The sequence below is a fragment of the Gymnoscopelus microlampas genome (genome assembly GCF_963454915.1).
Source record: "Gymnoscopelus microlampas genome assembly, chromosome: 13".
In the NCBI taxonomy this organism is placed as follows: domain Eukaryota; kingdom Metazoa; phylum Chordata; class Actinopteri; order Myctophiformes; family Myctophidae; genus Gymnoscopelus; species Gymnoscopelus microlampas.
Window position 1 is genome coordinate 51,754,767 of NC_139950.1, and position 12,015 is coordinate 51,766,781.

At 41.3% G+C, this 12,015-nt stretch overlaps 1 protein-coding gene across 1 annotated transcript in view; it reads right to left on the reverse strand.

Annotated features, from left to right (window-relative positions):
- Positions 1-490: 490 nt before the first annotated feature.
- The window catches only part of pyroxd2 (pyridine nucleotide-disulphide oxidoreductase domain 2), a gene marked incomplete at its 5' end in the record, with an annotated part of 13,460 nt that continues 1,935 nt past the window's right edge, over positions 491-12,015 (reverse strand). Inside the window, 12 exons of the mRNA XM_084077031.1 lie at positions 491-1,412; positions 1,937-2,057; positions 5,173-5,279; positions 6,275-6,426; positions 7,090-7,243; positions 7,704-7,776; positions 8,081-8,215; positions 10,605-10,746; positions 10,962-11,059; positions 11,152-11,213; positions 11,350-11,503; positions 11,796-11,951. Coding sequence (XP_083933157.1) covers positions 1,342-1,412; positions 1,937-2,057; positions 5,173-5,279; positions 6,275-6,426; positions 7,090-7,243; positions 7,704-7,776; positions 8,081-8,215; positions 10,605-10,746; positions 10,962-11,059; positions 11,152-11,213; positions 11,350-11,503; positions 11,796-11,951 — 1,425 coding nt within the window. The 3' untranslated portion in view covers positions 491-1,341. The remainder of the gene's footprint in view (positions 1,413-1,936; positions 2,058-5,172; positions 5,280-6,274; positions 6,427-7,089; positions 7,244-7,703; positions 7,777-8,080; positions 8,216-10,604; positions 10,747-10,961; positions 11,060-11,151; positions 11,214-11,349; positions 11,504-11,795; positions 11,952-12,015) is intronic.

Consider the following 12,015-nt stretch of genomic DNA (forward strand, 5'->3'; position numbering starts at 1 on the left):
ACACACACACACACACACACACACAGAACGTTGACGGTGAACACTGACAAAGTCAGGTATAGTATAGAGCAGGATCGCGCCGCTAAAAATCACACCCAGTGTGAAGAGAGTGGTGCCTTTGAAAGTGTAACTGGTTGCATCCAAAAGCTACAGACTGTAAAACCTGCAAGGAGGGTTTAAAAATCCATCAAGGCAGAATGAGATGTTCTTCTTTCCCAGCAGCAATGATGACGACGCACAGAAGAATACCCACTTCTGGTCAGATGAAGGAGGAGCTTACTAGTGTCGCCAACACTTGCTGTTAACATCTTACCTGCCACCCTAAACCTTATAACCCCCTATTTAGCCCTGTCTCTAACATTTTGCTTCAGTCTTCTAACATGGTTTTAATTACGAATTACGAAGAGAACGATGCATCTGATGTACGTTTCATTTTGTTTTTTATTTATTATTAAAAAATTAGTACAAAGTTACAAAGTAATATTCCATAATCATGCTGTGATATGTACATTGTTGGTCTTGTTTCAGTTAAGTTGAATTCATTGTAACCTATGATGTATGCGTACATTCTGAAACTAAGAAATAAGTATCAAACATTAAGACAATTATCAGTTCTAAAAAATAAATGCTTCATTCTAAGCCTAATTCCCTTTGTTATGATGCGTTGTTAGATTGTTTTATATCAATGAGACATGACTGTAACTGGGGGGTCACACAAGGGTTTTGTGCAGCAGTAATCCACCGCAGTCAGTCTGCGGTCTACAGTATATCAATACCTTCATGGATGAGCTTTATAGATTCTCTGAATCCAGGCAGGAGTGTAAATGATTATATTTTTCTATCTTTATATATATTTTAACATATCTTATTTTATGTTTGCTGTAGTCGACTATAATCTCATGATATTTAGTCGACTAAAACTAGACTAATAGTAAAACATTTCAGAATGACTAAAATATGTCTAAAACTAAATGGAATTTTATTCAAATGACTATGAAAACTATCAAAATGTGCTGTTAAAATCAACACTATGTGACACCCTGAGTGCTGAAGGGGGGGGGGAGCTTGTGATGTTGTGTGATGTTGTGTGATGTTGTGTGATGGTGTGTGTGTGATGTTGTGTGATGTTGTGTGATATTGTGTGATGTTGTGTGATGTTGTGTGTGTGATGTTGTGTGATGTTGTGTGTGTGATATTGTGTGATGTTGTGTGATGTTGTGTGTGTGATGTTGTGTGTGTGATGTTGTGTGATGTTGTGTGTGTGTGTGATGTTGTGTGATGTTGTGTGTGTGATATTGTGTGATGTTGTGTGATGTTGTGTGTGTGATGTTGTGTGATGTCTCATCTCCGTTTCAGGTCAGCTATGGCAGTGAGGGCAGCGTTCCAGCCGGAGGAGCCCATCACTCCACCACCTAAAGAGAGCATTAAAACATAACACTGAGCTCTGTGTCTCTCCTCAGCCATATCTCATCAGGTAGCTACTGTACATACATAGATATATCTATGGCTACATATGTGTGAGCGTGACCTGACCCAGAGCTCCACTATACACAAATCCACGGAGCGCTGCCCTGTAGGTGGCGCCACCATTGCTGCGGTGTCAGACTCGGTCAGCTGCTGCTGCTGCACAGTGTCAGTGAGCTGCTGTCACTGACTGACTGCTCACGTTACTCTTTTACCTGCTTTTTACTAACTTTTACTAACACTAACTTTACAAAGATGTACAGAGAATCTGGATGAACCTGTGTAGTTTATGTCTGCTCTAACAGACAAGCAGGTGAAGAGTAACGTAACAGACGGACACAACAGCAGCAGCAGCTGACTGAGTCTGACACCGCAGCAATGGTGGTGCCACTTACAGGGCTCCATGGATTCATGTATATGAAAAAGGGGGGGGGGGGGGGGGGGGCTGTTTATGAAAACATGGAAGACAAACCTGGATGACAGCCACTCCCACAGAGGTATAAGCCTTTAATTGGTGAACGATAATCTGACAAAGAAGGCAAAGGTCGTGCAAGGTACAGCTGGTCCAATGACATCGATCCATGAAAGATATTCTGTGAACGATAAGAAAACATGACTTTTGTGTTTAAGTAATACTATATTTATCATTACATGCAGTGGTGGAAAAAAGTACTATGTTTTTTTACTTAAAAGTATCAAAACTGCAATGTTTGTACTCTGTTACAAGTAAAAGTCCGGAATTCAAAATGAGCTTGAGTAAAAGTACAAAAGTATTGGTATCAAAATGTACTTAAAGTACCAAAAGTACTAAAATGTTTAAAAGTAGTAGATCTAAGCTCACAAGCTTGTAGATCGGCCTAGGTATAAAATAGGGCTAAAGTGGTTGATGTATGTTTTATAATATAAACAAAGAAAAAGAGTCCGCACACCGTCTTAATACTCCCGATGATTTAATGAACAGAGCGGTCAAGTACAACGTTTCGGCCGATGTGGCCTTCGTCAGGTATACTGAGAAGTGTGAGGAGACTGGTATAAAAAGACAGAGGAGGGCAGGATACACTGATCATTTGAGTGCAAGCACCCGGGGACAACACCCCAATTTGAGAGTCTATGACTCACAAGTTAACACAGACCTATGACAATTACATAGAATAGCCATTATTATTTGGTGGCCATCAGGAAAGAGGAAAACTTTTGTAGTAAATATTGTCTATACCCAAACAAAATACCAGTCTACCACTATGTATAAACAAAGCTCTCTGTACAATAAACAGAGACCACACAGTCAGATATATATGAACATTAAACATTAAAAAGGACAATTAAAATACAAGACTAGTATACATGTTACAGAAAAGGTTTGATGTCGAATTCCTCGTTTAACCCATGAGGCGCCATAGTATTTAGAGTGTAAATATGAAACATTTCGCGTTGTAGCAGGCGGCGTTCTAAATTGCCTCCTCTAGGAGGTTGCGACACCTTTTCAATGCCTGTATAACGGAAAGTACTAATACTGTGGCCAGCTTGTTTAAAGTGTAGAGCCACAGGATCTAATGTTAGAGCGGTGTTCGCTGATGCGAGTACGTAGGGGTCTGTTGGTCTTTCCTACGTACCCCAAGCCACAGGGACATTTAATAAGATACACCACATTTTTGGTACTGCAGGTAATCACACCGCGTATCTTGACGGTTTTACCACTGTGGGGATGTGTGTAAGTTTTGCACTTAGACGTATCAGTGTATCCTGCTCTCCTCTGTCTTTTTATACCAGTCTCCTCACACTTCTCAGTATACCTGACGAAGGCCACATCGGCCAAAACGTTGTACTTGACCGCTCTGTTCATTAAATCATCGGGAGCATTAAGACGGTGTGCGGACTCTTTTTCTTTGTTTATATTTGTTTAGTTGGATCCAGCACCCGTTGCAATATTTAGATGTGCGTGCATCACCTAACCGCTTTGTTTTATAATATAATCATTTATATCTGCAAAGAAACAAAAGTTTTCAAATAATTGGAGTAGTGGAGTAAAAATACAATATTTGCCTGAAGATGTAGTGGAGTAGAAGTAAAAGTATAGACAATTGGAAATACTCCAGTAAAGTAAACTAATGGAATGGACTTCCCACTGATGTCAGGACAGCAGAGTCACTGCCCATCTTTCACCGCAGGCTGAAAACCCACCTCTTCAGGAAACACTACCCTTCCTCTTTGCCTGGCTTACTTGTTGTTAACTAGTTGTACGAACTGTTGTTGTATTGTTGTATTGTTTTATTGGATCTTGTTTAGTCGATACACTTATTTGTTTTAGCTCCTGCTCATTTGACTTAGCTATTTTGTCTCATCTGTTTAAGAAAGTAGGTAACTGATATATTACACTTTTACCTTAGCACTAGGTATACTCTTGGTTGCTTGTTTTTGCAGAAAATGCACTTAAGACTTCTGGTGATTAGTAGTTTTCGTTCCCTACCTATGTTGAATGCACTTATTGTAAGTCGCTTTGGATAAAAGCGTCTGCTAAATGACTGTAATGTGATGTAAAAGTAAAAGTACCTCAGCATTGGACTTAAGTACAGTACTTGAGTAAATGTACTTAGTTACTTTACACCACTGCTAATTCCATGTCATGTAGTTGTTCATCCAGTTGTAAATGTATCATAAAGATCTGAGCAGCAGTAAGCAGTAGCTCTCAGAGCGATCAACCGGTTGAGTGACTTTGCATAGCGGATAAGAACTTTGATTGTGATTGAGGACGTGTCGTAGTAAAAGGCGTCTGTAACCATTAACAGCTTTAACAGACCTCATGGTACTGCTGTGTGAAATGCAAAGAGAAAGGAAGATGGTCCAGGATGCAAATGACTTCCTTTTCCAGACAACAGTACAGGGTGTGATGACAGGGCAGACAGTACAGGGTGTGATGACAGGGCAGACAGTACAGGGTGTGATGACAGGGCAGACAGTACAGGGTGTGATGACAGGGCAGGCAAATGAAGCTGCACAGCAACCTTTAAATCCCTGCTCAAAAAGTACTCACATGTTTTACTTAAGTAACAGTATCAATACTGCAATGTAGAAATACTCTGTTAGGGCACGGCCCCACCGCACTTTTATTTGTTTTGCCAATGCTTTGTCTATGCAAATGTGTGGATTCATGGTCTTGCGCATCTTTCACTGGAATCCACGTATTTGCATTGACAAAGCATCGGAAGATTCCGCTCCATAGGTCAAATAAAAGTGTGGTGTGACCGTACCCTAACAAGTACAAGTCAGGAATGAAAAATTTACTTGAGCAAAAGTACAAAAGTATTGGTATCAATTCAAAATATACTTAAAGTACCAGAAGCAGAAAGTAGTCATCATGCAGAATGTCCCATTTCAAAAGTTCATAAATATATAAAAATCTTTGGAAAATAGCAGATCTACAAGCTCACAATGCGTCGCATCGCGACGCTTTGTGAGCTTGTAGATCGGTAATGTATGCTTTGTAATAATAACAAAAATCTACAAAGTATTTAGTAACACATATTATAAAGTATTTCAAATAATTGTAGTGGAGTAAAAGTATAATATTTGCCTATGAGATGTAGTGGAGTAGAAGTAAAAACTGAAAATTGGAAATACTTAGTAGTAAAAATACCTTAAAATTGTACTTAAGTAGTAAATGTACTTAGTTACTTTACACCACTGCTCAGTGTTAGCGTGAATACATACCCCTCCTGTAAGGCCAAAGATTCTCTCCAGATCAGGGGGGGCCAGGATGTCTCGGCCCACAACGGACCCTTTGAACCCGGGAGCGTACTTTTCCACCCAGTCAAACGCTACAGAGAGACAAACATAAACAGAAAAACATTTGAAAATATGTTCCTATACTAACACAGATAATAGCCTCAACAATATAAATGTCCATAAATGATAACTTTGTCCGGGATTGTCCCGCTTTCAAGCTGCGGGTCCAGAGTCTCTACAAATGTCTCTAAAACACTAATATGTCCAGAGTCTCTACAAATGTCTCTAAAACACTAATATGTCCAGAGTCTCTACAAATGTCTCTAAAACACTAATATGTCCAGAGTCTCTACAAATGTCTCTAAAACACTAATATGTCCAGAGTCTCTACAAATGTCTCTAAAACACTAATATGTCCAGAGTCTCTAAAACACTAATATGTCCAGAGTCTCTACAAATGTCTCTAAAACACTAATATGTCCAGAGTCTCTACAAATGTCTCTAAAACACTAATATGTCCAGAGTCTCTACAAATGTCTCTAAAACACTAATATGTCCAGAGTCTCTACAAATGTCTCTAAAACACGAATATGTCGCAGTTTTCAACATTCACTATGGAATTGAATTATTAAATGAAATTAAAATAACGCTAGTTGTTTTCAGTGGTTGCATAGAGAGGTTTATAATGAGCTTTTCATGTAAACATAACCTCACCTCACTAATCAGAAAACATGAACAAATTACAACATTGCCTGATCGTCTGAATTCAACGCTGAGGCTGATGTTTGTCAATCAGTCGTTGCCTGTATGCAACACCTAAGGTGAGTATACATGTGCGCGTGCATGAACGTGCATGAATGGCCGTGCGCGTGCGCGACGAACGTGGCCCCGGCTTGAGGGGCTGAATGTTTGGTCACCCTAATCATATACAACAGTGGTTTTCAACCCTTTTCATGCCAAGGACCCCTAAATTGATATACAATGGGCTGACTGTGGATAAGCTCTGTCTATTCTCTGTGTCTCACCCAGGTCAGCCTTATAGCTGTGTATGACTGTGGATAAACTCTGTCTATTCTCTGTGTCTCACCCAGGTCAGCGAAGGCCTCTCTGTCCTGGTCCGTCCACTCTCTGCCTTCCACATGGTACGGGGTGAACTGGGTGAACAGTGACACCACATGACAGCCAGGGGGAGCCAGAGTAGGATCCAATACAGAGGGGATGGTCATCTCAAGCATGGGCCTAAAAACACAGAACATAATGGAGTTGAGACTGATAGTGGTGCATGCCTGTATGTGTGTGTGCACAGTGGTGGGAAAAGTACTCACATTTCTTACTTAAGTAAAAGTATCAATACTGCAATGTAGAAAGTAAAAGTCCGGAATTCAAAATTTACTTGAGTAAAAGTACAATAGTATTGGTATCAAAATGTACCAAAAATAGAAAGTAGTCATCATGCAGAATGCATTTCACAAGTTTGTAAAAAAAATCTTTTGAAAATAGCCGATCTACAAGCTCACAATGCGTTGCATCATGGCCTTTATTCGTATTGTCCATTTTCACAGGTCAATAAAACAAAAGCATAACAAAACAGTCTACAAAGTAACTTTAACTAAAGCTTTCAAATAATTGTAGTTGAGTAAAAGTACAATATTTGCCTCTGAGATGTAGTGGAGTGGAAGTAAAAGTATTGAAAATTGGAAATACTCTAGTAAAGTAAATAATACCTCAAAATTGTACTTAAGTACAGTGCTTGAGTAAATGTAAAAACGTGCACGCGTGCGTGCGACTGCGTGTGCTTGTGTGTGTATGTGTATGTGTATGTGTATGTGTATGTGTATGTGTATGTGTATGTGTATGTGTGCGTGTGCGTGTGCGTGTGTGTGTGTGTGTGTGTGTGTGTACCTTGCTGAGCAGCGTCCATTCACAGCGTCTATGTATGCAGCCTCCAGAACCTCCACACTCTCACAGTTCAGGTGGATGGAGCACTGATGATGAGGCCCAGGCGTACCGTCAGGAGTGGGAGATGACAGGAAGTTGGGAAGCTTGTCCACTGCCACTGTGTTTGCATTATAGGATTACTGATCCATGCTGTATGTATTTATATATATATATTTATTTATATATAGCCATAGCAAAGAGTGTGACTGTGACTGAAATCTTTGTGTGATAGGATTTATTTTTTTACATTAACCACTTGAACCCTAGCATCCCTTTTCTGAGGAGAAATTTTGCCAAAATAGCCGATCTACAAGCTCACAACGCCTCGCGCTGCGAGGCGTTGTGAGCTTGTAGATCGGCTATTTTTGGCAAAGAGTTATAGGTGTAGAAGGAAAAAAGAGCAGCAAAAGTTTATCTGAAACACAATTTTATACAATATAGAGGGGGTCCCTGCTTCATCTCTCTCTCAGCTAGGGGGTCCTTGGCCTGAAAAGGTTGAAGACCCCTGTCTTAAATTGAATTGATGTGAATGTTTAACATATACAGAGGGGTAAAGGAAAGGGAAATGGATTGTTTACCATTGATCTTGGTGACAGGAGACGTGTAATCAATCTGATCCACAGCTTTGAGGAAATCAGGAGACAGTGAACCCTACAACAACATGATTACAAATCACATTAAACAGCTTCAAGTTCACATTACAGTGGTGTCAACATAAAGAAGTTATTACATTGTATATTCTCAATATAAACACATAGATCCACCCCTCATTATAGTCATAATAAATTATAATTCTGCTGTGCATCCCTGATGTCCAGTTATGAAAGACGACAAAGGAAACTTGAACTTGAATATAGTCAAGCATTCTACACTCTCAATGTGCACATTTCTGTATAAATAAAGCATGTATTGTTAATCATTTATTTTCATCTATTAGCATTGTTCACTGTATTACCTGTGGAGCTAGCTTCTTGAAGGTGACATATGGTGTAGCGTTGGACAGAACTACTTTACTATGGATCTCTGTGCCATCCTTCAACACCACGCCCTTAGCAGTACCGTCAGAGCCCACCAGCACCTGATCCACCTCCTGAAAAACATAATATATAGATGTAGACCACAAAACATAATATATAGATGTAGACCACAAAAGACCCCATTAAAAACATAATATATAGATGTAGACCACAAAAGACCCCATTGCTATGAATAAAATACATACACCCTGTCCGCTGCTGTGCAAAATGGTTCACTTTGAATGAATTAAGTGTGTTCTAATTATGCGTCATCACCATATTATTGACATTTATAATTTCCAGTGATAAACATGCTGTCTTCACTTGGACGCTATTATTAACAGAGGAGGACTGATAGAGCTAGATAGAGCTTCATCACATGTTGCAACAACATTCACCTGAAGCTAGCAAAACCGATTATCTTTGGTGAACTACCAGCGGAACAGGAGACTGCCTGTACTGGTTGTCATCCAGGGAGAAGAGTCAGAGGACATGAAGAAGGTGTTTACATACAACAACCTTGGATCCAAATCAATAAACAACTGGACTGGATTTGACTTGACTTTGTTAAGCTTTAAGCTTTGTCATTCTTGTTCTGCTGTATGTCTATTAATGTATAAGTTAATTGAGAGAAACAGAAAACAGAGTCACATTTCTTCAAAAATAAAAAACATTATTATTAACGTTATGTTGAAAAAGGTGTTTTGTGAGGTCACAGTGACCTTGACCAAAATTCTGTTCAGTTCATCCTTGAGTCCAAGTGGCAGATTTGAAGAAATTCCCTCGAGGTATTCCTGAGATATCATGTTCATGAGGCTGTCACTGGAGGAGCCATAAAAACAACAAAAAACTTCATCATAAACCCCCATTAAACCAAAGCAGCATGAAAGTGTTGAACGTGACAGAAGCACCTTACAGCCTTGGTTCTCAAAGTGGGGTACGGGGACCCCCAGGGGTACTTGAGAGGGTTCCAGGGGGTCCCCAGCTAAATGATGGACAGGAACCAAATGGACCCTTATGGGTCTGTAACTCTGAGAGTGTACAAATGGAACCAAATGGTTCAAATGGTTCCATTTGTACACTCTCAGAGTTAAATTAACATTGGTTTTACAATGTGAATTGGGGTCCCAGAGATAGAAATGCCATTAAATGGGGGTCCGTAGCCCTAATGCATGTCAAACTGGGGGTCCTTGAAATTAAAATGGTTGAGAATCACTGCTAGAGAGCCGTAAAAACCTTCTCTTATTGGGGTGCCTGGCTTATCTTTTCAAATGGGGGTCCGCGGGCTAATAAGTGTCAATTTGGGGGTCCTTGACACGAAAAAGTTTGAGAACCACTGCCTTACAGTGCCTGTTCAGTGTAGATGTGAGCACCATGTGAGTGTTACAGTACCTGTTCAGTGTAGATGTGAGCACCATGTGAGTGTTACCTGTTCAGTGAAGATGTGAGCACCATGTGAGAGTTACAGTACCTGTTCAGTGTAGATGTGAGCACCATGTGAGCGTTACCTGTTCAGTGTAGATGTGAGCACCATGTGAGCGTTACCTGTTCAGTGTAGATGTGAGCACCATGTGAGCGTTACCTGTTCAGTGTAGATGTGAGCACCATGTGAGTGTTACCTGTTCAGTGAAGATGTGAGCACCATGTGAGCGTTACCTGTTCAGTGTAGATGTGAGCACCATGTGAGTGTTACCTGTTCAGTGAAGATGTGAGCACCATGGGAGTGTTACCTGTTCAGTGAAGATGTGAGCACCATGTAGATGTGAGCACCATGGGAGTGTTACCTGTTCAGTGAAGATGTGAGCACCATGGGAGTGTTACCTGTTCAGTGAAGATGTGAGCACCATGTAGATGTGAGCACCATGGGAGTGTTACCTGTTCAGTGAAGATGTGAGCACCATGGGAGTGTTACCTGTTCAGTGAAGATGTGAGTACCATGGGAGTGTTACCTGTTCAGTGAAGATGTGAGCACCATGGGAGTGTTACCTGTTCAGTGAAGATGTGAGCACCATGTGAGTGTTACCTGTTCAGTGAAGATGTGAGCACCATGGGAGTGTTACCTGTTCAGTGAAGATGTGAGCACCATGTAGATGTGAGCACCATGGGAGTGTTACCTGTTCAGTGAAGATGTGAGCACCATGTAGATGTGAGCACCATGGGAGTGTTACCTGTTCAGTGAAGATGTGAGCACCATGTAGATGTGAGCACCATGGGAGTGTTACCTGTTCAGTGAAGATGTGAGCACCATGGGAGTGTTACCTGTTCAGTGAAGATGTGAGTACCATGGGAGTGTTACCTGTTCAGTGAAGATGTGAGCACCATGTAGATGTGAGCACCATGTGAGTGTTACCTGTTCAGTGAAGATGTGAGCACCATGTGAGAGTTACCTGTTCAGTGAAGATGTGAGCACCATGGGAGGAGTTACCTGTTCAGTGAAGATGTGAGCACCATGGGAGGAGTTACCTGTTCAGTGAAGATGTGAGCACCATGGGAGCGTGCAGAGCTGGCGATGGCCTTGGACACGCCTCCCATGCCCCCCTCCACATAACCCCACGCGCCTTTCTCCTTCTCCAGCTCCCCCATCATGTGGTGCAGGAGGACATACCTTCAAGGCCAGAACAATACATACAAGGGTTAGCAGTGTGTGTGTGTGTGTGTGTGTGTGTGTGTGTGTGTGTGTGTGTGTGTGTGTGTGTGTGTGTGTGTGTGTGTGTGTGTGTGTGTGTGTGTGTGTGTGTGTGTGTGTGTGTGTGTGTGTGTGTGTGTGTGTGTGTGTGTGTGTGTGTGTGTGTGTGCGTGCGTGCTTGATGTTTGTCTCACCCACTACCAGGGTTATTAGGACTGGTCATGGCTCCTATAACAGCATCAGTAGCCATTGTCGCTATGAGTGGTTCAGACTCAAACCAGCGGTTCAGGATCTGAAGACGTAGGACAGATAGTCAGTCAGTAGTCTTATACATTCGTTATGGAGTTGTAAGCAAAGCTAGATCATATGTCAGGAATAACAAACCTTCATTGCTGGGGCTGTTACAAGCTCATAGAAGGCTGGAATATTCTTTCCCAGTCTCAGACCTGTCAATACAATATAGTTAAGAGTTAAATTAACAGTTCAATTAAGGTAAATTAATGTTTACTCTGTAGTTGACCGCAATGCAACTGTCTGGGTGATGGCCCTATATGTTAAACAAAGTACATGATGGCATCATACCACATTTAACCACAGGCATCAGTGTCTTGGCTGCAGCCAGCCTCTTCCTCAGTGGTCCTGTGTTGATCCCTGGGACATCCACAGGAGGGGCGTCCAGTAGAGGGTGGATGGCCTCTGCTAGTTTATCCAGGTATGACACAAATTTTGGAAATGCCTGCATATAGAGGTCAAAGATCCTTAGTGTATCGTTTAGGGTGGAGGGTGAGGACTTACACAACTTTGTGTGAGAGGAAAGAAGAGGTTAAGATATTAAGAGTTCTGTGTGGAGTGTGCATGTTCTCCCCATGTCCCCTATAGGGTGATATCGTGGGATAAAAAATAAAAAAAAGATATTGATAGAGAAGAAAGATTGGGCAATGCGCTGAAGTGGGTTTTCAGGTTCTATACATGCGTAAAGGATTGAAGTAAATCAAGATGATATGTGTGTGTGATAATACACACTATACCTCAGCATCTTTCTGTGAGAACTTGCCGATCTCCTTCTGGTTCATGGCCAGGTCTGCACCCAGGGTGAGAGACCTGGGTGGAGCCCCTCCCACCCCCTCCTCCAACATGGGGGTGAAAGCATGGGGGTCCCTCGTGTACACTTTGAGCCCATGTTTCTAAAGCACCCAAATAAATAAATACAAAGGCAAAATGATTACATATACCATACATTAATACTGC